This window comes from Corvus moneduloides, chromosome 3 (genome assembly GCF_009650955.1).
Source record: "Corvus moneduloides isolate bCorMon1 chromosome 3, bCorMon1.pri, whole genome shotgun sequence".
In the NCBI taxonomy this organism is placed as follows: Eukaryota; Metazoa; Chordata; class Aves; order Passeriformes; family Corvidae; genus Corvus; species Corvus moneduloides.
In genome coordinates this window covers 59,918,282-59,945,646 of record NC_045478.1, presented here as the reverse complement: position 1 = coordinate 59,945,646, position 27,365 = coordinate 59,918,282, and the positions used below count along the sequence as shown (strand labels likewise).

General features: G+C 35.8%; 1 protein-coding gene across 6 annotated transcripts in view; it reads left to right on the top strand.

Annotated features, from left to right (window-relative positions):
• The window catches only part of AHI1 (Abelson helper integration site 1), a 90,086-nt gene that overhangs the window by 48,924 nt on the left and 13,797 nt on the right, over window positions 1–27,365 (top strand). For all 6 annotated transcript variants that reach the window (XM_032101802.1, XM_032101800.1, XM_032101803.1 and 3 more), the window contains 4 exons: window positions 16,502–16,560; window positions 21,972–22,037; window positions 24,308–24,470; window positions 25,898–25,998. In XM_032101802.1, the coding sequence (XP_031957693.1) occupies window positions 16,502–16,560; window positions 21,972–22,037; window positions 24,308–24,470; window positions 25,898–25,998 (389 nt within the window). The remainder of the gene's footprint in view (window positions 1–16,501; window positions 16,561–21,971; window positions 22,038–24,307; window positions 24,471–25,897; window positions 25,999–27,365) is intronic.

The window sequence follows — 27,365 nt, the reverse complement described above, 5'->3', positions numbered from 1 at the left end:
GTTCTCAAAATACCATTTTTATTCTTGGAGGGTTTTTTTAAGAATCAGAAAAAGGAGGTACACCATGCAGCAAAATTCATGTTGTGCAGACATGCTGCAGAAACACATCAAAAGTTGCAGTCTCATATGTATGTTAAATAATTGATTTTTTTTTTTCTCAGTATTTCATACTTTCTCCCCAACTCTGTAACATCTCTCCTTCAGTACTGCCACAGTCCTGGAGGAATTGGATGGTTTTGTTTGGGTTTTTGCCTTTCACATAATTTTGTGCCACTCAAGGAAGAATGTCCGCCGAAAACTTGTTCAGTGTGGCCTTATTCTTTTCATGTCTTACTAAGAAACTCTTAGGGGAAAAAAGACTTACGCAAACTGTTATTGAAAATGTATTAAATGAACAATTGAATTCAGTTTGTTATTCTAATAACTTATTTTGTCTAATTTGAGAATAATCATTAACAAAATATTCCGAAGAGATACTAAAAAAGATGACAGAGTATATATTAATTGAAGTGTGCATGTATGTGTACTATATAGTCCAAGTATAACATGAAATACAGTATTTGTAGTATTTCTTGAAAGAACTGATTGAAAGACAGAAGATGACTAAAAGAAGCCATGTGGTACAGGTGGCAGCATTGGCATCTTCCTCGCACTACTGTGCTGAAAATACATAATTTTGACCTTGGAGGGGTACTACTTCTGTTTAGAGGGAGTGCCAGTGGGAGTGCCCCTTGGAGAAATCTGTTACTGGGATCCAGTCCATGCAGGCAAATTGAATGGCACACAGATCACTGAATGCATACTTTTTTTTTTTAATCCCAGCATATTACTGTAAATATTGTATTTTAACAAATCAAATTTTAACATAGGAGTGAAATATTTTCCTATTCAATTTTTAAGAGAAATATCTTGAGAGTGTGTAAAAGACTTCTTGCGAAGAATATAAATGTAAGAAAGGAACTCAATTTTTGTTTTGAAAGAATCTGGGTATAACTGTTCCCTGTTGAATTGTAATGTAAGCTGCCTCATTAGCTCACCCAGCAGCTTCGTTTAGATTTGCTGTGATGGTGAAAGCAATTAAGCCTGCAGGACTGCACAGATCAGAGCTATGGAAATGGTGTAGCAATTTGCCATAATGTCTAAGTCTCATTGAGAGTTTTCTTTTTATCCCCACATCTTCTTAAAATTGGGGCAGGAGCATATTATGGTGAAGAGAACCAAATACACACCTAAAAGTGGTTCACTATCCACACTATTAGTTGAAAGTGCTTTGAGTGTAGTACAAGCTGCTAGGAGGAATAGGTAATGATAGGAAACTAATTTTACTTTATTTTACTTAGGAAAAAACAAAAGGGAAGTAGATAATGTATAATTATTTCACAAAGTTTCTCAATTTCATTAGCATTGGTGAGTCTGCTGGCCTTTTTTTGTGTTATTGACTGAGCAAATAATGAAGTGATATTATAAGGCCTGTGCAAAATGGCTGTAGTAGTCTGCACTGGTTGCCTAATCTGTTTATCTTTTCCATTTATTCTTACTACTACAGGCGGAGAAAGGGATAGTCCTAATGGCCTCATGTGATCAGCCAGTCCAGTGGGGGAAATATCTTTGATTAGCAGTCTGCTGCCCATTGTCTTTAAGTCTGAAACTGGATAGAAATGCAGAACACTTTTAGTATGTCCTGTGGAGGTGCTGCCAACATAGGAAGTGATACCTGAGAGTAAGTGCTTGCAGAATGTTTAGCTTCCTGCAAGCTACAGTCTGCTGCTACTAGATTATGTCATGTGTTTGAAAAAGGGGAATGTGCATCAAGATGAAAGAAATATGTGCCTAATACTTGTCTAACTTCTCAGACATTTTTCTATGTTTTTATGCAGTTTGCTGTCTTCCTGCTCTGTCACATATCTGAAGAACTAATTCTGCCTGACACATTTTTCAGAAATTGAAACTTCAAAAAATTTTCAAAAGAACTATTCTAATATTTTTAGGGGCATGGATTTTTTTTTTTTATGTGACCTTTTCATTTAATTATTCCAATGGGAAACTGATGCCAAAAAATTCAAAATTTTGCCTAGTGTTTTCTTTTACATTCCTAACTGTCGAAATGTTAGTTGCCTTCTGTTATTATAAAAAGTATCTTATTGCAACTTTGCAGAGTTCTCACATTTTCTGTAATTTGTAGGATGTAATTGCATTTAACTCTGCGGCTGGATCAAGTATGTATGTTTTCTTTCTTTTGGAAACTGAATTACTTAAACATCCCCACCACCACTTGGTCTGGATAACAATAATGCAGAATATTAGCACTTTTTAAGTGAGTGAACTTGACTTATTTTAGTCCCTTGGTTTTTGAGTATATTATTCTGTTGTGGGATTTTTTCCTACTATTAACCAAAGATAAACATACCTTTACAGTCATTACAAGCCTTTGTTTTAATTGAAGATTACTGCATAGTCACTGAGAATTTATTATAATGAATTAAGTTTTAGATCCAGTTAGTGGATTTTCTCTTTATTTTTCAAAAGATGGTAGGAGAACTCAGTAGAGAGAAATCATCAGCTCAACACCACAGATCAGCTCTCAGCAAGTGTCAGCTGATGTAACTACAATGATGTTTGCTAAAAGTATTTTTACCATAAGCAGAAGAGAATTAAGTCTAAAGTGCTTTTTATATATGTCTGTTAATTTGAATGGGAACTCCCCTGGGGAAAATGATCATTCATTTTAAGATATTCATATCTCTCACTTTGACTTAATGGAAATGTGTAAGGGAGAATGGAGAAAGAAAAAATTTTTTGTTACTATTTGCTTATAATGCAATGGAAGAACTCAAAAATACAGCTTACAGATATTTTTCTCAAAGTTAGTTTCTTTTAAAACAATAGGAACATCTATCACAAGATGGTTTTGGGGGTTTTTTTATACCTCCTTCTTTTATAAGCTATTTGGTGATACCATTTACATTTTGAAGTGGCTGTGACTCAGTTTCTTCAGTGCAAACAGATTACAAAGGCTCACGATGTTCCAGCTTACAGCTGACTTCGGCAGTAAATAAAAATTACGAGTAACGGGACACACCTGTGCCTTCATCATGGCTTACAGGTAGCTCAGGCCATTCTGCAGAGGAAGGAACTTCCTCAGAACTCTGTGACCCTGCTGTGCTGCCCACATCACTGGACAATGTCAGAGTTCTGGCTCAAGGCACAAGTACAGGACCTTGTTTTAAGGTAGAAGAGCTGAGTGTTTACACTTACAAAATGAATAGTAAAAATGATTTTTTAATTTGAAAACATAAGTTGTATAAATAGATTCATCTAACCACAAAAATGTTCCAACAGAATAGTAAAGACACAGAGACATAACCATTAACATTAATGACAATCTAGTTCTTCTGTTCTAAAAGGTTGCTTATCCAGTTTCTTCTATCTGATTGATAAAATGTTATAAACGTCAGAAGAGTTTGTATTTTCTAGTTAAACTTGCTAGAATTATTTATACTGAGATCAAAGATACACATGTTCCTTTATTATATGTTCTTTTTCATGTTTCTTCTAGGTAAGTTAATTAAAATATTTCTCTAAAAATTACACTAAATACAAAGCACAATAACAGCAATCTTTGAAGATTCCAAAAACTTTATCTAAAGAACACCATTTATATTTATTTGAAATTGGTGTATGTTAGGGTAATTACTGCTGAGCCTTCAGGCTAAAGGAAGTACTCTCAGCCAAATTATACAAGGGTGTGGATTAAATGAAGCATTACTCTCTGTTTGGCAGCAGTGGATATAGATTGCAAAATCAGGGTGTGATGTAGTACTGTGGAAAGTCTCTGCCAAAAGTGATTTGGCCTAAGTGTGCCCTTACTTTCTCAGTTCTGTGGATCCTAAAACAACTGAATCTAATTAATTCCTAAGTTGAGAGGTCCTGTTAGCTGTTTTCACTCTGAGCTTGTCTGTAGTTTTGGTCTATTGAGCCACGAGACAACAACATGCTTAGTTGAAATTTCAGCTGGTCACAAAAGGGGAAACTCCTTCTGCCAAGGACTGTGCAGTAAAGTATCAGTTCCCTCCTCCATTAGAAAGCTCAGGTCAGCAAGGATGCTGTCTGTGGAGCAATAAACATGAGTGAAGAAAACGAAGAAATTGATCCCTTCTTGTATTGCTCTAGTCCTTCTGCTCCTGTCATTTCCAGAGGAGCTGGGAGGACTATGCAAAAACCCCAGTAGCAGCCATGGTGCACAGGAGGGAGACACCTCTATCTCCCCAAGAGGAGACCAAAGTACTTTGATTTCATTGCTGGTTTTGACAAGTTAACAAAACCCAATACATTAAAAACTAAAAAAATCTATGTTTTAAACATATATTATCCATCCCATTTTGGTACACATGCATACTTTTTCAACTTTTTTAAAAAGCCTTTGCTAATTTTGTTGATAGATTTTTATGTGTGAAGCAACTAAACTTCCACGGGTTCATTAGACGACTTGTTACTGTTGTTGCTGAAGCACCAATTTCAGTGACAGCAAACTTCCCTGACATGATTCATTCTACTAACATAATACCTTTAAAGTTAACTTCGGGTGTATGTGGTCTATATTATGCTCTGCAATGGGCAGTGGTAGTGATGCAGTTTGATCATTACAGTTTGATATGGATCATGTTGATTCTGTAGAAGCTAATGATAGAGGATGGTGGCTTGGGAAAGCATTAACAAAGCAGAAGGCAGGTACAGAGAAGTGAAGACTCTGTGGGTGTGTAACTCAGATGTTGCTGTTGTCACACAGTAGTTTGCCGTTATATACAGAGCTGGCCTCAATGTGCTGCCTTGATGCAGATGAAATGAGAGCTTCACTGGGAGCCTGTCTGCTCATTGTTAGCTCACTTTCTTGCTTGCTGGAGGTTGTAAGGAACAGTGACTCATTGCTTGTTGGCCTCAAATGAAGTGCTAGAATTCTTTTAAAACTCTGCTTCTGAAAACTTGTATTTGGGTGTTCTCTGCAACCTGTGGCACTCAGTGAAGGAAGAGATTGCAGAGGTTCCTTTCTCATGTTTTCCAATTAGGGCTCAGTTTCTTCAGTTTTCACTTCCCCAGGCAAAGAAAAAAAATTCAAATGACAGACACGCAAATTTGAAAACCTTTTAGAGTCTCCCCTGCTCACTTGACCCCAGGCTTTGTTCTGGCTTGCTGGACAGTCCCTTTGCAGAAAGCTCTTACTCAACTGTGTGACACATAATATTTTACACTCTGTAGCTCATCTAAAGATTGATTCCAGCATCCCCTTATGATTCTAGATATCACATCCCCTTTTCCTATCCTGTCAATCTCTACTCCAGTTGTCTATATATGCTAGCTTCTGGTGCTATGGATTGGGGTTTTTTACAGATTAGCTGAAGGGTGTTGCAATGGCATATGTTGATACAGGTCTTCCTGGAATCTTTTCAGAGCCTGACTGGTCAAAGGAAGCAGACTGCTGCAGCTAATATGCCAAATAATAAAATACAGAAAATTGGAGCTTCCTTCAAAATATGCATCGAGCATCTTTTGCTGTGACAAATTGCCTAGTAGCAAAAGTGTGTTGAAAATTCATTCACCTAACTTCTGGTTGTCACTATGCACCTGCAGAGCATATTAAGATTCACTTTGTAAGGTGTATTTTCAGCTGAAGACCCTAAATTGGTTTCATTTTCCTACTCCCTGCATCTTTGAGTTTTCATTTATGGATAATCACATTTAAGCAGAGTTCACCTCTGTAGTAAAAAAGGATCGTCCTGTCCTTAAAGTGGGGGGTTTTTTGTGACTGTCTCAATTCAGAGGAGGTGTCTGTGAGATGTCACCTCTTCTACTTGTTCAGGAGAATGTTGTAACAGAGCTAGTTGAAGAACTTGCTTATCCTGTGTTGATACTTTTCTCCTGTAAGGACTCCAAGCATGTTCTTGGAAATTTTCATTTTAGGAATAGTTCAAAACACAAGTTCTGAATATACATGTTGATTAATTAGTGATACCTTTTCACCTGTCATGTCCAGCAGTTCAATCTCATATAATATATGTTCTGCCCAATTATATTTGCTTCAGATTTGGCTGCTTCTGCATAAAAAACAGCAACAAGAGGAGAAGAAATATAATTGTTCTTCTGTTATGTGCAAAATTTGGAGTGTAGTGCCCACCTGATGCACATCTATAATATACCACATCATGTGTACCTTGGTAACAGTACTTTATTGAAAATTTGTTTTCCTTCTTGTACAGAACATAAAGGAAACTTCCATCTTTTTTTGCTACTCACACATGTAAAGGATCTTCAGCAATTGAAATTGTGGTTTCAATTAAGGCTCTTCCTGCAAATCAGCTTCTCTTACCAAAACAAATAATTTTCAGAGTAAGTTCCAGGAATCACTCAAAGAGAACAAGGTGTGTCCAGGGTTGTCTGTATCACCAGTTCTTGAGTTAATAATTGGCACGTAAGCGTGTGCAAAAACCATCTAGGAAGTTTGAACTACTGAACATGGTTATTAAGACATATGCTTTGAGACTTCCAAACTTAAGAGTGTTACTAGACAATTTTCTGTTTTTCAGTTGTTTGGTCCTTTTGAAGAAACAGATGTTTGTAGCGGTTGTTGATGAAGTCAGTTTTAAAGAAACTCTGATATTATTTACAACGCATAATGTATAGAAATGGGTGGTTCCTTTCAGAATAGGCTGTGGAGAACTTCTTGTCCTTGAATATTCAGACCTTAATCACTCTCCTCTTACTTATGATTATGAAAACTTAGCACTTGCTGCTTTTGTCTGGGTTTTGGGTTATTGGAGATGCTGTATGAGCGTAGTCAGTAGTGATTTTAGCTGCAACTGGTAGTCAAACCAGAGAGGATGGGTCATATAATGAAGCTTACATGTTAAAGTACTGCAGTTTTTAACAGTTTGGCACTACCTGTGTGATGATGTGAAAAAAGCTGGTATGGTATTGGATTAAGTGCTTAATCAAATTTATTTCATGATACTGTAAAAAATATTTAGTCAAATGATATTTCTTTTTTCAGTCGTTCAGAATTTAATTTTCATTAATATTTGTGTTTACATTTTTAAACTTGCTGTGCTAATAGTCTTGCTTGCAAAATTCCTGTACAAATAAGATACAAATTCACTGGATAGAACTGTCACTTTTACTTTCTGGCTTGCAACTGAGATAATGGAAAATCTTACTGTCTTCTAATCCCAGCTGCAGCATTTTGTGTTGTTGATTGAACCTTGGAGAGAATTCTGTTCTCTCCAGGATAATCCAGAGTTTTAGAAATGTGGTTTTAGCCCAAAGCTGGGCACAGCACCTCTTTATGAACCTGCCTGTCTTAATTTGCCTTCTTTTACCTCTCCTCAGGAAATTTATCCCTGTGTAAATGAAAGGGAGTATTGCTTCCTAATTATGTTCATTGCAAACATTTTCCATGCTTATTTTTTTTTGCATATTCCCCTCCTAAGACCTAAACATTCAAAAAATCCACTGCTATAAAAGCAGTAACAGGTTGGTGTTGCATTCTAGAGGACTTTGAAGACCTTGTAGGTAAAGGAAACTGAAAAATCAACATCATTGAAATCTGTGCCCAGCTGGATATCCAATGTGTTGCTTTAATGTTGGACTTAATATTTCAGTATATTTTCTTCTGTAACAGATGATACCAATATTAGTCTCAAGTGCTTTGTCATGTGTTATTTGCAAGGAACTATATTCAGATTTTGTTACCAAAGTGGTTGCAGGCCATTATTATATTTCCCTATACAATTGGATACTAATTGGAAAGGGCTTAGTTATTCATACATGTTCTAAGCACTGATACATAGAAAAACTCTTTCTTAAAGTAGTTCATAAATTGTCTTGAAAATTCAGAAGTATGCATGTGGGAAAGCTCTCATGGGGTAGTTTGGTTTTACCACAGACATATTTTCGTGAAATATCTGACCAGTCTAATTTCTAATCTAAAAAATGGAAATTAAACTCGGGGGTGTATTTTAAAGACATGATCTTCTAATTCTGAATATACAGTAAGAAGTGTGTCTGTCATGAGCTTTTTTCCTTACTCTTTTGATTTGAGACCAAATTAAAAATCTTATATAATGGTTTCCTGATACAGTGTCTGCCAATGGTCCTGCATTTTTCAGGTTTGATAAGGTATGAATTGTTTGTCTATTTCATGGAATTTTCTGGTAATAATTTGTCAAAATTACTATTCAGTACTGGCTGAAAGTGCTAATGTCATAGAGAAAGTAGTGGCTATTCTGGTCATGATAAAGACCTGAAATATCAAGCTGACTTATTTTTTCCAGCATATTGCAGATGATGTTGGTGATACTATTCTACCCTGAGTGTAAATGTTAGGAAAATGCTACATAAGTTCTTCAAGCAGTTACAAGATTTAAAGTGGTTTTTTTTTCTCCAGTCAAGATGTGGTGTGACATTGTGAGGCTTACTCGGTAATACAGAAATTCAATAGTTTATGCAGTAAGTGGTTGTTTTTACTTAGCTGACAAGACTTTGCATTGCAAAAAATTGCTGATTTTAAAGAGTATTTGTGGTATTGCAAGCATATTTTCTTACATCTTTTCACTTGTGGAACGGCAGGCTAATTTGATGTAAGTTACTGGGAGTAACTAGCCATTGCTGAATTTCTGTTGTGGGAAGAACCATGCGAAGTAAATTACTTGGTTTTCCTTCCTTGCATAATTTTCATTCTTTGCCTTTTATCTGCAGTCAAATACATTTTTTTAAAGACATGAGTAGAGTCATGAGGTCATAAGACACTTCGAGAGTTGCAGATAAAGTCTATTTAACTGTATTACATAGGAATTACCTGTATTAATAAATAAAATTTAACTGTACTACATATTTTTAGAAAACATAATCATAAATCCTGCTTAAAACCTCAATTTCCTCTGATTCAGGGAGGGTAAGTTAAAGTAGAAGCAAAACTATTACTAAACTCAAACTATTACTAAACTCACTGCTACTTCAGTGTTGGGCATTTACAGCTCCAAGGGACTGCAGTTTTTATATTTCATGAAGTATTTTTTGATAGGGAGCACCACAAACTACATGTAATAGAACACAAAATAAGTTTCTTTTCAATTTTACTTTACTTTTTTTGCTTTTAAATAGTCCAGGTGAGCTTAGCAAAACTAATAATGACTTTCTCAGGATATCTGCAGCACTAGAAGAAAAATAACTCTTATTAATACAAAGAATGCATCATAGTCTGCATTTTCCTTACATCTTTTTTATCTGCTATCTAAAACTTGTAAATAATGCTGCCAATCTGATTTCAGAAAGCTGATGGTATCTATGCAGGCTTATTGATGTTTGCTATAGAATCACTTTCTGTTCTCTATGTTGTAGAAAGAAGCAACTGGATACTGTAACCTCTGCTCATTTTCAGTATCTACTGCCATTGTGATGTCATGTTAGAAGTTGTCGTAAATTAGCACATTCCTGATTAGCATGAATTCAATAAATGTTCTTTACTTCAAAAGAATGCTTGGGACACGTGCTACTACTTGCGTTGTTTATATATGGTACTGTAGAAACTTAACATTTGCAAGAAAAATGTAAGATGATGGTTTGATAAGATTACTCAGAAATAATTAGGTGGGTGTGTAGGCTGCTAAATGTATTTGATTTTAATCTCTAATTAAAAAGTTGGATTTTTTAATTGTTTTTGTGATGCAATAGTTTTCACTTCATTGTGCTTTTTGTAAATAGGGGCCAAATTCAGCCTGTTCATTGTGCCTAAGTACAAAATATATGTTTTCAAATGAAACCCAAAGCCAGTATCTCTATAGTCCTCCTCCTGGAGGATTATTCTCAGAGCAAACACATGTATGTGTCCTTGTATACCTTGAACCAGCAATGAAAATGATGGCTAAACTTGAATGAGTATCTCTATGCATTCTTTCGGCTGATGAGAGATATAATTATGTTGTGGGATCTGGCACTGCCAGAAGCATAGTGTTTTCATGTTGATGCTGTCTGATTCTGAGGTCTCTTACATGAGGATTGGAATTGGTGGATATTACAGCAAAGGTATCTCTCTGTGGATCTACAGGTGTGAATTTAAGCCTTGCTCTGTTCCACTGCTCCAGTGTTCATTTAACTCTGCTGCAAGGACAAACTACTTGGTCACTTGGGCTGTGGAATCAGACACAACCAGATGCATTAGCTGGAGGGAACTGTATCACTTCTTGGAGAAGGAAGTTACTCTGTTAAAGCACACTAGACCACTTGTGTCTCTCACTTCAGGAAAACCATGACTTGCTCGTGGTTTGAGAACGGAGGGTTCTCCTAGCAGTTGCAGTTGGGGCATCCACTGGGAAGTTGCATGTTGTGTTAAAGAAGCTGCAGCACAATGTTTGGAGCTGCATGGTTCTGAATTGTGTAACTCCCTAGAGTTATTTTTCTAGATAACTCCTTTTAGTACCAGTGTTAAGTGAACAATTGGTTGAAAAGGCAAACATTACTTACTTTTTTATTGAAAGCTTATCCTGATGCACAGGCTTTTTCTATATGGTGTAGTGTTTTGAATGGCAAACCAAGCCCGATCTATTGACATAATTTCCCAAGATTATTTTGTTAATTTACAAGTTTTTATTGCATTAATAGGGATGGAGAAGGGAAACAAAAATAAGCTATGCTTTTCCACCTATCAGCACAGCTGTTTCAGCTTAGCTTGGAGAGGGTAAGGTGGGGTGGATTTGAGGTTTTTTATGCTTTAGGATTTTTGTCATTGCCATCTAAATTAGTCTGCACTAACTGGCGGAGTGTTGTCTGGCGGCAGTAGAGCTGCCAGAGCTTTTCTGTCTCTCATTTTTCTGAAGCGTATATAGCATATAAACAGCTCTCATATCCAACTGGCAAAATAAATAATCAGAAATTTCTCTATATAACTTACAAAAAGTGAGACAGTAAACAGAGGGATTCTATTTGTCCTGTAGATTTTTGGGTTTAAGTGGATAGATTTAGGTTAATTGGAATCCCACTTAGAAAATGAGAATGACATTGAGGAGATAATTCAACCTTTTCCAGATGCTCTGATAGAAGCAAAAGGTGGGGAAAAGACAAGGAGAGTGCTAGTAATGGCATGGGCTGACACTGAGTAGACTTCTGTCAGTGCAGAATACCCTGCAAGAGGTAATGGGTGTTTGTAGGAGACCTTTGCATTCAGTAATGTTGCCATCACAGCGCCTTCGTATGTACCCTTAAATACGGCATGTGAGAACTGTCTATTTTGAGCATATACATTTTAAGGGGTTTGCAAGATCACAGAATCACAGCATTGTTTAGGTTGGAAAAGGCCTACAAGGTCGTTGAGCTCTAGCTTTACCAAGAGTCACCTTGTCAACTAGACCATGGCACTAAGTGTCACATCCAGTAGTTTCTTAAACACTTCCAGGGACGATGACTCCACCACCTCCCTGAGCAGCCCATTCCAATGCTTAACAACCCCTTCCATGGAGAAATTCTTCCTGGTGTCTAACCTGACCCTCCCCAATGCAGTTTGAGGCCATTTCCTCTTGTCCTGTCACCATGATACAGATTAAACTTCATTGAAATAGTTTTCAATACACTTTGGTCCTATCAATTCTCTTATTCAGTCTGGAATATCTTCAAAACCAAAGGTGCTAGACTAAGTTATGTAGAGCAGAATTGGAAGTGGGCTTTCACCTACAGCAGTGGATATTTTGAAACATCTGCTTTGCTGGTGAAACAAAAAGATACGCTTGTGTTACGTAGGTGCATCCACTCCTTTCATTTTGTGTGAACTGTGTCTGAAAATGTTTGTGGTGGGTTCTAAATGTATTTGTGATCCTGTGTTTAAATAAAGGAAAACACGTTCTTACCCAATATATAAACAGTATTTTTATTTAATGAATTCTGCTTGATCTGTTAGAGCATAATTGGTTTGAGGATAAAGTCTTCGAGGGAAGATTAATATATATTTAGATCATTACAAAATTACCTTAATTCCCTTACATTATACATAGCTTGAAAAATGAAATTGCAGAAATAGCTGAAACCTTAAAACTTTCCTTTGAAACCTAAAGTAGAGATTATATTGCATTCTAAAAGATCCTTTGGTGACAAAGATCATACTTTTGACTCGGCGACTGTGCTGAAAACACGATTCCGTTTACTGGAAAAAGTTTTAAAGACGCAGATGAGTAGGGAGAGGAATGAGCTGATCGACACATACTCATCTCATATGTGACTTGACTTTTTTTCCAGTGTTTGTTATTTAATTGGGTGTATTTTAACTACACTGTGTTGCAAGAGCAACCATGATATAATTCATAAGAATTTCTGTAACAAGAAATACCATTTCCTAGAGGCATTGTTTATTTTCATGTCTTCCAGGATTTTTGTGGGTTTTGGGACATTAGCAATTAGTATAAACCTAAAGTAAAACTCCATTAAAAACAGAATAATGTGTAACTAGAGTAGGTAAGATATTTTTTTTTTCTCTCTGCATGCTTTAGAGGTGTTTGTCACAGAAATGTCTGAATATTAACATTTTTCAGTTTCCTTAGATGTAAATTTGTCCTTTGTTCTGTGATTTTCTGAGAATTTTCCAGGATGAACTTTTGGATGATTTCATTAACTATAGATTCCATGTGACTGAAATCCTTAGAGATTTATTATGCTCAAATACCTTTAGTAATTAAAAAATTGATTTATCAAGAGCATTTCAGAAAGTGAGAAAAAACGTTCTTTCAAAAAGTTCATTAAAGCAAGAGTTCTGTAATGAATGCTATCTAAGCCTTTTAAAAAAGAGCATTTTTTCACAGAAACATTTCACATTGTGTGGTTGTAGACAGTCCAGTAGGGTAATAGTGGAATTATGTGACTCCCTAGAAAGACTTCTTTCCCTGTTCTGCCTCTTATGCTTTTAGTTTAAAACAAATAAAATCACTAAAGATGCTGTTATTTGAAAGGGGGTGTTCTTAATTATTACAAGTACTATTCTGGGGCACTCTTGCTGTTACCATATCAATTTCTATATAAGTCAAGTCTGTTTGGAAGTGAACTCACCTACTTTGTGCATTTCAGTCCAACTATTTAAAATTTGATCACCTCACACTAATGTGTTTATCTAGAGCAGATGGCAGCTTTTCAGTGAAAGCATGCAATAAAACTGGGGACTTGGTAGTACAGACACATTTTGGACAAGTGCATGGCTTCTGTCTTCTCTTTAGTTGCAGTTATACTGGCAAAGAATATATTAGCAGAAGTGACCAAGGGGAACTGTTTCAGTTCACTGTTCAAATTGTACAGGAAACTACCACAGTTTCAGACTCCTTTCAAGGTAGACAGATACATTGTTTTTCAAACCAGTTCTTTGGAAGTCATTTCCCTAAAGGTGGGCTCAGGACATAATTGTAACAATAGGATTATGTGGGCACTAAAGAAGAGCTCTCCTGCTGTTAAATTGTGTCAATGTGAAAATTCAGAGCATTTGAGGAGAAGCATTAGCATCTATCATCTTGAGATGCCTAACATTGCAGTTAGACATTAACAGTAATTCTCCTAGAAATAATATGTTCTTATGTAAAATTCCGTATAAAGGAAACTGCTGAAGAATCAATGTAGAGTAGTAGGAAATGCAATGATTCAAATGTTGATACTTTCATAGAGATTAGCTTCTGAAGATGTATATTATTTGGAAGGTGAAGACAGCAGATGTGTTAAGAAAGAATATTGTTGGAGAGTTCACATAAAACATCTGCATCAATAAAAATGCTTTTCCATTTGTGATTCTGGAGTTTCCTTAAGAAAGGACAGTCTAGATTACCCTGGGTGTTGGGGGGGGGGGGTGGTTTTGGGCTTGACCTTACAAGGGATTTAATGACCTTTCTATAAGCTCAGACTAAGTGAGAGTCCCAGCAGGTCACGGTGTCCTGTAAACTTAATTTTTAGATCAAGTGGCAATGTCCTTCGGGAATCTGGACCTCAGTTTCACTGTGGTTGTTGAAAAGCGTGTACAGCCTGGATGAGAGAGAATCAAAGCAAGCACTGCTGAGGCTGTTAGTCACACCTGCTTGATGTCATTTACATGCTTCATCAAGGATGGAACCATATCAAGCCCATAGCTGTGTAACATTGCTTTAAAATTCTACTGCCTCATTTGGGGAAGAAGAGATGTATATTCCTTTGCTTGCTTGTTTTGTGAATGGGGAAGATTTGAGCAGGTTTTTTTTGTTGGTTTGGGTTTGTTTTGTTTCTTGGGGTTTTTTAATATGGCCATTTTGAATGTAGGGGCTACTAAAGGAATGCTTGATAACTAAAAACAAGATAACACTAAAGACTACTTTGGGGTAACCAATAGACATGTTCATGGAGTATTTGGACCCAGGTGTGCTGTGGTCTGTTTACACCTTAAGCAAAGTAATAAGAATTTTCTGTTTGTTTTGTTTCTAGTCACGGAAAACACCGAGTCTGAACCAGTGCCAGCTTCTAGAATTCCATACAGCACTCCTTATATCTCTGAGTTACATATCTGTCTCTGTCCTATGCTTGCAGCGTAGCAGGTCTGCGCTGCCCTTTTTGAGGCTTAATTGGGAATATCAGTCTAACCATAAAGTTTTCTCCTGATAAGCAGCTGAATATAGAGGCTGCACAGGAGTACTCACATCCATAAACCTACAGTCCAGGAGCGCTTGGAAGTAATGTGTGTTTTCCTTAGAAAAATAAGAAGGTCAATAATGGAAATGATAAAAATGCAGATTCGTGTTGTTTTTAATTAAAACTTGAATATTTTTATACACAAGCAATTGTTTTTATCAAATATTTTATATATCTTTTATCTTAGTATGGGTTTGTGTAAAGTGGCACAACATTCCCATGCTCAAATTGGCCATCTTAAAAATAAATTTTTTTTATCATGCAGACGTTTTATTGATTTTCAGTTTGTTTGTTTTTTATTCAAAGACTTGATACAACATGTGTATGTGACAATACATCCATATGTACTATCATCTCTGTAGCATCTGGTTTTCTGGCTTTCTGAATATGTAGATAACAATATCAATAGGAGTAATATCCCCACTGACTTTTGGTTAGTACTGAACAAATGTTTTAGCAAATAGCTTATTTGAAAAAAGGTTGCCTTCAGGACTACTGTCTTCAAGGATGGATTGAATTCAGAAAACTGTTTGCATTCTCATCTCTTTCTTCTTCTTAAAAGAGGTGGGAAAAAGTAATAAAAGCAAATTAAGCCTTTCAAAAAAAAGTATTTCAGAATTTATGCAAGATTTTTTGAAATTATTAAGATCAAAATGTTTTTAATTCATACATGAAGCTAAATAATCCATTATTGCATGTGTTTAGGACTTCTCACAAGTAGGAGATCAGTTGCATGCAGATTTGCAGGAGCATGGTTTAACTACAGTTATTTGAGCTTGCAGCTTTTATTCTAGTTAGAAATGTCTAAATATCTTAATGATTAAGCATTTATGAGTAAACTTCCTGTGAAAGTCAAAACCACTAGGCTTTAGAAAGTGTATTATAGATGGAGCTGTGCAAGTTTCCTTGTGGAGCTCTGCCAGTACATGGGAGTCTGAATCTGAAAAGTCCACTTTATTCAGGTACTGGACTCCTCGAAAGCAGGCTTTTGGTGTGGCAAATGAAAATGAGTTTTCAGAACTTATTTCTCTTTAAAAACAAAACTTGTTTCAAAGCTAGTGTCTCACAGAGAAATTCCAGTGAGCTTAACTCTGTGTTGCCTGGCATTTCTGTGCTTGAGAAACTGTTCTTCAATGATGCGGTAGCATTTTTCACTGTCATGTTCAACGATTTTCAGATTTTTTTGTGTCTTTTCTTTTTAAGATGTTTTCTTAAGTATACAGCTGAGGAGACCAATAACAAAAAGATAAATCCATAGATGATAAAAGGATTTTCCTAAGCTTAGTAGTTAACATAATAGTCTGAAAAGAAAAGAATTTACAAGTACTTGTTCAAGTGCGCTATGTAGAGAGTGAATAAAATAAACAGCAAGATGTGTTGTGATAGAAACTCTGATGATCAAAGGGAACTACTGAATAGGAATAGTTATTCTTTCAGATAAAATAAGGAAGTAATTCCTTTGTGAGTTTTTGTGATCATTTCTGTTGGAAAACTTTGTATGCATTACTTGGAAATTCAATGAAGAGAAAAGCAATACAGCCTAGATAATAGTGTCAGCTTTGAGCACGAGGTGGCATGTGGACATAGCTTGAGCTACTTCTCCAAATCATTTGAATGGAAATATTGGATTAGTTAACCTTGTGTCAGGTCTGTTAGTTAAATAAACCCTCCAACTGTTCCCGACTGAAGGATGCATAGTTGTGACTGAAAGATGCTGCTGCTTTTCATTAGAATTTTGTCAAACATACCCTGCTAACATAATGATTTTAAAATAAAATGGTTTATTCGATGGAAAAAGGATAACAAGCAGAAAATTCACAGCCTTTTCTTTTCACAGGGTGCTTCAGCCCAGTAGGAAATCCTCTTAGTCGAACACTATTGGGTAGACTACAGACGGTAAGGAATTCTCTCTTTGCATTTTTTTTAAATTGATGTTTAACTATAAAATGTCATTATTCACAAGTTCTCATTGTAGAGACGTGGGTTTTTTTATCCTGTCTTTATTCAAAAAAGAGGTATCTTCAAACCAATTGTCTACATGGCCAAATTAGTTTATGCTGTGACCAGCTGGTAGTAAGATCAGATATCTGCAAATCAAATCTTTATATTTTTTTCATGATTACTTTTACTTATTGTTTAGAAATAAATAAGATAAAATCATACTCCTGTGTTTTTTTATTTTTACTAAGAAAACAGGCATTGATAAGTAGGTGAGAGAAAAGCTAAGACAATACCTTGGAATTAAATTCTCTTTGCAGCACCATGTTTTCATTGTTTACTCATACTTGTAAAAAGTGAAATCACAGCTATCCTCTGTTTACTTAATTGCTTATCTATTAAATATTGATTGTAAACTTCTACTAATTATATTTGTTCTTCTCTTTGTTTCTGGTTTCCTGATCACCATAAATAAAATAAAAATCCAACAGAATCTGTAAATGCTATTAGTTGCAACTATACATTTGATGAACCTGTATTAAACACAAAATGTGTGGAAAAACTAGTGAAGAAAGATCAAGTGGTGCTTCTGAATACTGAATGCGTTTGTGTGTCTATGAAGCTGGGCCTGTTGTACTGGAGATGTTAATCCTCCTACACCCATGGACAGAATGCCATGGTTTAATATTCTGTTGTAACTGCACCTATTTTAAGTTTTGAGAGAAATGTTATAAATGGACATAAATTAACTTGGGTAATTTATAGCTGTTTCACAGTTAATTTGGGGTTTTGTTTGGACTGCTTTAGGATTTTTTGGACCTACCTTTTTTAACAGAATCTGTTAAGACAGTTGTGGAAAGCTTGTAAGGTACATAGGATTCACCAAGAAATTTTGAAAGCATGGTTTTACATTGCAGTTGTATTAGTTGCTAAATGATTCCTGTTTTCATGTTTTCAAATTTTTAACCATCAATATGTAATTTTTTAGGGAAAAATATAAATTGTTCAACCAGTACTATAGTGTTTTCCACCACAGCAATCTTGATAGACATTTCCAGGATCAACTGTTTTGTGAAATGCTAGGTAGCAGCTAATTTAAAATAGTTTTTTCTGAGAGGGCTAAATTAAGGTTTTGAATATATTTGTTACTTCTTCTATTATAAATGCATTAATACATGTAAGTGCAGGTTAATTGAGCAATTAGTATCAAAACCTAGCATATTTAGAAATGGCAGAATAGTTGAAGAGGTTTTGAATCATTTCAGGAGTTGGAGTATTTCACATGCTTCTCAATTGATCTTTTTCCCTTTTTTCTTTTCTCTTTTTTTTTTTTTTTTAATCCTTGTAGGTTTTACTACAGCAGCTGTGTTTGCATTTCTGATTTCTATTTGTACATTTCAGGTTTCAATAAAGTGCAGCCTGGTGCAGTTTTGGTCCTTTCTTTGTCTAGACAAATTAGAGATTCCCATGCTTATTGAATATTGCAGGACTGTAATCAAACCAGGATTGTAGTCATCTGAAGCCTAAGGAGCTGTACAGCGTCTCCACACAGATTAGTTATGACTGAAGAAGAGTGTATCATTCTTGCCAATTGATACTTTTAGCATAATTTTAATTTAGCTATTAATACTAATATTTGTACTTCTGTTTCTCATAGACTAAATTTGTAGTTAGATGTCCCGAGCTAGCACCTGCATTGGACCAGAAGATGAGAACAGAATACAAAAGTGCTAACAGTATTGAGCTGCTTTCTTCTAAGCCTCATCTTATTTAGCATTTAATTTAAAACTTCACTTACTGGAATAAAGAGATTGCATAGCATTCTTAGGGGAGGAGACAATTAAGTAAATTTCTAACCCATGGGTTCCTAAGGAAAAAGGAAAACAATGGAGCAAAATCTCAGATTTATTCTGTAGAATTTTTAAAATGTTTTAAATATTACCTTTTAAGCCAACCAGGGGTTTTCAATTAAGCTCTGTGAGTTAATTTCTTACTTTTTCTCCTTAGAAGAAACCAAACCAAGAAACCACCATAAACCAAAAGCTGCAGCAAAACAAACCCCCGAAAGGTAATAGTCTCAGAATGTTGGCTATTACACAGTGAGGCACAGATTTGCTAGACAGACAAGAGAAGCTGTAACACACATTTCTTGTGTCTTTTCTGGGGTGTTTGCATATGTAATATTCCCAGTTTCTCTTCCATTCTGGCAGATAGCAGCTATGGGGAGGTGGAGTGGAGGGAAGCAGTGCTGCTGTCAAGGGTCCAGGAAATAGATGTTTGTCCTTCATGTCCCTGAGTCTGTCGCTAATGGGAAAAGGAGGGAGGGTGGCTTTGGCCCTGTGGGCATACACACTGGGGTTCACCTCGGTATGTGTAGTGTCTGCCTAAAATTAATCTTAGAAAAGCTTTTTTTCCAAGTGTTGTTATTAAGAGTTAATTAAAGTGGGACTTAATCTGTATATTTATTCTGTTACAATGAAGAATATCTTTACATATAAGGAGGAAGCATATGAAACTAAATGAATCATTAGACTCTACATTTTCCAATATTTCCTTCTTTACATTTTGATATTGCAGTAATTGAAATATATTGGTTCAGTAGTAGAAAGGAAATGCTGAGATTTTTACAGAAAATGCAGCAATAAGATACATCTCTTGTTCTTACTCAGTGCTCCTTCTCCTAAGGGAATGAGTGCTATCTAATGCCCAAATCCTGTTGGCCGCTATACATCTGCATCAAAAAAGCAAAACCTCCATTTGAGCAATCACAGAAACTGACCCATTAAAAAGAAGCTGTAAACATTTTAATTAGGGCTATTATCAGGAATCAATAAAACTTGACACAACAATGTATCAGGTTACTCTCACTTACAGTGTTCTCTTTTGTATCAGCATCTTGAAACATTTTTGTTTGGTTTGAGCTAGAAATGTCAAGGGTACCTAAGTGGGTCAGTCATGGATAACCAGTGTGATACTCCATGGTCTAGAACTCTGCATCAACTGATGGATCTATTTATCTTCCACTGAGGATGTTCCTTAATGCTGAAAGCTCCTAAGAGCTTTGTTCAACCACAGTCAGTGTGACATGGCACACTTTTTCAGCAAGCATTTTGTTTCTGTTTCCCACAGATGGTCTGCCTCCCAAAAAGACCAACTCCTCGGAACATAGCTGTAGCCCCACATCTGTTTCAGTGCAAGAAAAGGATTAGCTAGTTTCCATCCTGCATGAAAAAAAGGACGCATTAATATTGTATTAAGAATGATGTATTCATACCATTTAGTATGTCTGTTGCTTTTTTGAAATCCTGAAAATATGCCTTAATCTTGTGACACAGCATTTAAAAAATTATGTTTCTGAGCCGAAAGGCCGGTAGTTTTTATTGTGTTTCTTGTGGTGTAACTGGTAGTTGACACTACTTGAAGAACGGCGTGGCACACCAGAGGCAGCTCTGCTGCCTTGCAGTAGCTGTGTTTGTGGTAGGCAGCCGTGGCAATTGCCCTGCACAGCTGGAGGTAGATGTGTGTGCAGCCGGTGACATACTCAGAGTACTTCTTTAAGAGGCACCTCTTTGGATTGTTGTTGCCTTAAAAGTTTAAGGCAGTGTCTGAGAACATTCAGCATAGTCTCAGGGTGACTCATAGATTTTAGCTTGTTATTTCCACACAGCTTGCTCTCTTCAAGCTGTTCTCAAGTGTTTGAGAGCCACATAAATACTTTATTAAAAAAAGAGAGAGACAGATTGAGACATAATAATGGGGCAATATGAGTACCTGAACTAGATACCTAAATAATACTGCTAATAATTCTGATGAATCATTTTTGAGCAACAGGAGGCACTCCCATCCCACAGGCTAAGCACATTGCCTGCACAGTTCTCTTAACCTTGAGAATGGAAAATGAGAATTAGCTGAAACCTGTACTGCAGTGCTGACTACCAATAGACCACTGAACAAGCTGTGTACTCTGAACTGCAGCTCCACCAGTCTTTGTTCAAAATTTGTTTATCAAATCAGGCAGTTACACTTTTTTTTTTCCTTCTGTGCATGTACATAATTATTCAGAACTCTTTAGGTGGTAGGCTTAGATATTTGGGTAGATGATAAAAAATGAGTGCAACTGTTCACTTTTGTACTGAGTTCATCTGTAATTGCTGTGTGTGTCTGTAACTACTGAGACAGTACCAAAACAATCTGGAGGCTGGATGGAGTTCAGGACAGTCAGTGATTTCTTTCCCATATGGGATAAGTTCAACTAAATTATTAAAACAACACTGAGGGCAAGAGTCCCTGTTTTCAAGAATGGCATTTATTCTACTGAGGATTTGCAAGGATTTTCTCTGTAATTTGTAATGATGTTCCTAGGACCACCATAATAAAAAAAAAAAAAAAAACCAAACCAAACGTTGAAAATAAAAAGAACAATACATTTTAGATATATTTTTTAAAAGCAGAAGTAAGATAAAGAAGTTCATGAAAAAGACAGATAAAGGAGTGGCTGTAAAATATGAAAAAGATGAAGTATGTTGGATTAAAATTTTCAAATTAAAAGAGTTATAACGCAGTATATCTGTTAGAGGTGGAAATGTTGACTTCACAAAGCACATGTTTGACTCTTCTAAAATATTTTAATTGCTGTGTAATATTTCTATTCTGTATGGTAGCATGTATCCTTTAATGCACACAAAATTGAGGGGAAACTGGTTTCCCTTGGTGAAGATAGACCATTGGAAAAAAAATAAGTAATACCAGCAAAGGACTTCCAGCTCTTCCTTTTTGTTTCCTAGTTTGTCGTTCCTCTGCTAATTTTAGTAATTATTCTGAATCTTCTTTCAGTTTAAGCATTCTATTATTTTACAGAAATTAATTTTTTTTAAGGTGCAGGCTTATCCTGATTATTGCATTATATACCTATTATTTTTTTGAATTCATTGAAAGTCTGAAGAGCAAGTGGTAAGGATAGAACAATTAGAATCAAATGGAAAGTATTGGTTATTAAGACCAACCTGAAATTCTTCATTATATGGAAGTGGCATCTTTTGCATACTGGTTCAGAGGTAAAGTTCACTGCAACAACTTCTTAAATGTCTGCTGTAGTGTTTGCAATGCAAACAAGCTTGGACTGCATAGTCATTAGCCCAGTTGTGTCTTTAATGCGGTGTACATACTTGAAAAATTTAATATCTTCTTCTAAACATCTACCAACCAATAGCCAATATTACTCAGTGTTGCTTAACATCACTTCTGCTTTTTCTTTTTTATAAAAAGCATTTTGTTGCAGATAATTCTTACTGCCTTACAGGAGAAATGAAAAACAATTGTAATTTAGCAAAATGTTTCATATTAAAATTTAAAATAATTTATTCTTCTAGAATTATGACAGCCTGACTGCGTTGGGAGTGGGAGGAGGAAACAGTTGTCCACCCGGGCAAGAGACAGTAAGTATTATGTAATTTTTTGCAATATGTTCTGTACCTGTTACGCTGTATCTGCTTTAGAAAGCGTGCCCTTTTTTTAGCATGATCCCAAGGACATTATTTTTCCTACTGTAGATTTTGTAATTCTTACAAAGACGTTCATAACTGGATAACTACATTACTGCTGGGTTTATATCAATCTTGAAAAATAATTTCGTAAAATTTTGTTGAATATAGATTTTTTTATTTTTTGCCTGGACTTGGACCCAAATAGAACTTCACAAATTTTTGAGTGTCACACCAGAAGTAAGTCCACTGCTTTAGGTGTAATTGTGAGTGGTTTACATTCTTCTTTGGTTCTGAGGTGCATTTCCTATATCCTGTTATGGTCATTTTTCTGATCATATGTCAACAGAGAATATAGTGGCAATTTCAGCATTTTATTTAAATTGTCAGGCTTACTAAACCAGTTGTATTACAGGACACATTGGTATATTAATTTCTTATTTCAGAGAGGCAGACAGTGGAACTTGCTTAAATGTTTTGAACTATTTGTGGCAGTTTCCATGTGACTGAATTTTTGTAATTTTTTCAAGAAAACACAAAATTTGCACCAGAAGTGTCTTACAAAAGATACTGCAAAACAAAGTGGTTGTTGCTCTGCCTTTCATTGTTCTTCATGCTGCCAAGTAATTAATGTTGCATTCCTACATTCCTTTTTGGGTTTGGGGGTTTTTTACTGTAAGTGACCTCATGGTTTTCATGAACTTGTCGCTTAACTGAAGTGGGCACTGTTAGAGCACCTCTTACTGGACATGGCGCTCATTAGTGTGGTTTAGTTTGGTTCTGTTCTACAGTTCATATTTCTGTACTGCCAGCATCACCAGTAATTACTGTTAGCTTTCCTAATGCAGGGAGGAGAGTTATGATAAAGGACATTTCATTGTTTAGCTTCTTTATGTAAATTCAGGACTGCTGAATGCATATTTAGGTAAGTTTCCTGTCTACTGAAAACTGTGGTGTTACTAATTCTTTGGTGCTGACCATCTCACAAATTGCCACGTAAAATTTACAGTGGTAGAATCGTTTCCATCTTTTCCCATTCATAACTGATTTAATCTGTTTAATTGGTGGCATGGAATTATGGAAATGCAAGTGACATTGGCTATATTTTTACACACACAACTCCCAGGTCATCTTGCTCAAAGCAGAAATACAAATATAAAAAGCACTGTGGAATTCAGCCGTCCGAAAATTTAAATGCATGCATGAGTAATAAAAAAGTAATGAGTAATAAATAACTTTGCTGGCTCCTTCAATTCTGTTAACCCTCCTATTGCTCCTAGTGATCCCCATTTCTGACCTCCACTTAAAATTTTGTAGAGAAATATGAGGTGAAGATTGTAGGTAGGGAAGCAGCACTCTGTGTGTAAAATAGGTCATAATTTTGCTCTTCACTTGTGATGAGGGAAGTGAGTAATTCCCTTATTTTTTCAGTTTATTTGTTTTCCTTTCGTGCTTTTCTGCTCAGAGTTCACTAGGACAGATTTTTGTTCATAGGGCATAGGAGATAAATAAGAAATTGTACTTGATATTTTCATATTCAGGGTAGAAATCAGGCTTCTAGTAGTTTATTATATGCAGTATGCATAGTGCTGATGACTCTTAGTACTCTTGTTCATAAAAGTATAGCTGCACTGTGTTTCACTGTCAAATAAATTCATTACATGAAATGTAATATAAATGTATTTTTGCAGGAATTTATAAAATTGTACATCCAAATGCTTATTTCTGAGCAAAACAAAACAAAACAAGAAAAAATGGAGTGATCAAAGCAAAAGTTTTCAATGTCTTTTTGTATTAAATTTTTCCTTGGTTAAAGCTGTCATACTGTTGAAGTATTTATTCAAACACATATGCTTCATGAGCACACAGAGAATGGGATCTGAAGGTGGTGTAACAGTTCTGAGAAAGTGACTGTATGAAGCTTTTTTTTTTTCCCTTTTGCTTCACAAGCAAATTGCTTATAAAACTAACAGCTGCTGTTTTGAAGCTAATCTTAGTGAATTCAATGTTCTTAACCATTTCTGCAATCCCACAGTCCTTTATCTTGCCTCTCCTGCTGCTTTCCCACCACCCCTGATCCCATTAGCAAAACTTGAGGCAGCCTCAGCTTTTACCAAAGTGGAGCTTTGGTTTCAGCTGCTTTTCTGCAAGAGGAAGTGAATGTTGCGCTTTTTTCTCTGTGGCATGGTTGTGATAAAGCTGTGGTGCTCTTATCTCTCTTTTAGGTAGTGGCTCTTTATGACTACACAGCGCATCGATCAGATGAGCTAACCATCCATCGCAGTGACATTATCCAAGTGTTATACAAAGATAATGATAACTGGTGGTTTGGCAGCCTAGCAAATGGACAGCAAGGCTATTTTCCAGCTAATTATGTGGCTGGTGAAAGTAAGTTTACTGCTGTCTTCCTGGTATACCGGTGTGGGTTTAACTGATGCTCCAAGATTTTACCATGCTGTTCTGCTTATTGTTCTGAAGATAGGAATTTATGTAGTACACACGTGGCATAATGATGACTTATTGTGGTGCAAAAATTGTGTAAAGTTAGCTAACCATTGCACTTGGTTAAACATTCCAGCTTATGGAATAAGTCAGCTTATTACTGACTTAATTATTTGTCAGCTGGATTGATCCCTTGTCTCTTCTAACACAGAGCCACCTAATTCAGGCCCAGCTTGGCAATGTTTTAGGACACATCAGAGCATTTCACAAACATCTTGGTTTTCTCTTAGGCAATTTCCATTAGATCTAGCTTTCGTACAGACTCTTAATTTTCCCCTGCTCTAATGGAAAATGTTCAGTTCCCAAATAACTGGATTTCAGTATGAAGTTTTGAAAGAATGGTAATGGTTAGATCTCACATCTGAGCATTGAACTTGCTACCAGGTTCTTTTCATTAAAACAGTTTTGATTAAACTGATTACAGACAAACCTAGATGAATCTGAACAAATAACATAGGAAGCAATCCTACTAAGTCCACTGCTATAAAGATGCTCAGTGTGCTGGCAGTTGTAAATATTCAGCTTGTGGACACAGCCTGTGGTTACATAGTACAAGAAATTATTTGCTTTCCTAAACTATCAAACTATCAGTTATACTGGTATTTAGAAATCTTTTAACCCAAAATTTCTCAAGATGGTTTCCCCCATTTTTTAGTTCCTCCCTATGTCTTTAAAGTGAAATCTAGTATTTAAGCCTCTTTTCCTAAAAAACACTTGCAGATAACACTGTTCTCACTTGATGAAGTTAATTAGAATTACTATGCCCTTCCCTTTTGCCTTCTCCTTGTACATCCATTGCATTTTCCCCTGCCTTTCCTCCTTGCAATAAAACCCAGAGAGAAGTCTGTAGGAAGAGTCTTCAGTGAAGGCCTTAAAAAAAATGTTCTGAAAAACAAACAACAACAAAAAAGTAAACAAAATTTTTGAGGCAGTTGTCCAACTGTGAAATAAAATCTCTGGTATATAATTTGCTATTTCAGTTTGTGATCATCCTATTATTGAATCAAAAGAAATGTGTATGATACATTTGTTACATATCACCTGCTTGCTAACAGTATGGACTTTGTTCTTAGGTAAATGTTTGAATGCCTTTATACAATAATGAACATATAAATCACATTTAAATCTAAACTTATGAGTATAAATAAAGGTTTATGGGAGAATTTTCATAAATTCTCGTACAACAGTTGCCTTCAAACATTTTTCACCTGTTTTCATTCACATCCTGTTTTTGGTTAGATTGTAATGTCATGGTGGTTCACATAAATTCTTTCATAGCTCTAATAATGGAGAATTATGGTTCCTCTTTTCAGAAGAATATGAAGAACAGCCTTCAGGATTAGTACCAGATTCTGCTCCTCTCCTACCAGAAGGACCAACAGAAGCAGAAGAAGGTTCTCTGACTCTAGATAAGGTAGTAATTTGAGAAGGAAGGATTGTGTAAGTAGTGGTAGGTTATGTCTTTTGTGTGCCACATGGACTGTGTTAATTTTTGATGCTTTATGTAAAAATTTCTCGTGTGTACATCTCATTCCAGGCAAGCAGGTAGATTTTCAGCAGAAGTTTAATATTTCTCTTGTGTGGAATCAGCTGTTCCATCATGTGGCAATTAGATATTCTGCTTACTTGCACCATTGTAATGAGTGGCAAATCTCCCATTGACCCCAAGTTTGCAGAAGTTATGTGTGCATAAGCATTCCTGTTTCTGTGATTTTAGTTAGTCAGAATATACAGTATGTACAGAAGAACAAAGAAACAGGGCCCAGTTTTCAGTCCAGGAAAAAATAGACATTTGATGTTTACCTCACCTTTAGAGATTCTGCTATGTGCAAAGCAGGCCAATTGACACTCACTTCTCCAGGAGATTAGAAACTTTGCATGCTTGTGTTTCCCTTCTGTGAAATAAGACTGATGATTGTCTTAAAGCATGGGATAATTTCTAGGAAAAAAAGTAATAAAAAATTAGTTCAACAAGTGTGAATTTAAGAAATTTTTATTTTGAAATGTTTGTATCCTTAATAAGTGTGCTTTCCACAACTGTTCGTTTACTGAAATGGTACTAACACAACTACTTAAAAAGTGGTGTTCAGATTTCTTTTAAATTATTTGACTTTTCCATGTACTTTTCTAAAATTGAATCCAGTATTTTGTGTCTGATTTGGAAGACTCTGAACATATTCTATGTTGCTTAGTTGCAACTTTTGGGGACTTTTTCTCAGATGATTGATCTATTCTTTGCTCCGTAGTGTATAGAATCATAGAATTATTTAGGCTAGAAAAGACATTGCAGTGTTCAAGGTTAAAACACTCAAGGCTATTTCTATTGACCTTTTTTATGCAGCTTCTGTTTTTAGTCAGTGAATATAGAGAGGTAGCATTTAATAAATTATAGAGTACAGATTACTCACTTGGTGATCTTGTTGAAGCCAGCTGCCTTCTTGAAGCCAACTGCTATAAATCAAATTACGAAGTGTTTTGTTCCTAACTATACTTGGAAAATGGAATAAATCACTACACTGAATAGTAATAATTAATCTGAAGTATCCTTTACCTCTTTGTAGCTGAGAAACTCCTAGCCAAACCATTGTCCAGGAAAGACAAGGGTGCATTACTTCTAGATGCTTCTGTAAAGGCAGACTAGAATAAATATGGAAAAAATTACATTACTGAAGATTTCTTTCATTAATTGTCTACTTTGCTAGAGGCAAGGAGAATATCCCAGAGGGAATATGTTGTTATAATCACCCAGTTTCACTCATATCTAGATTAGAAGAGAGACAA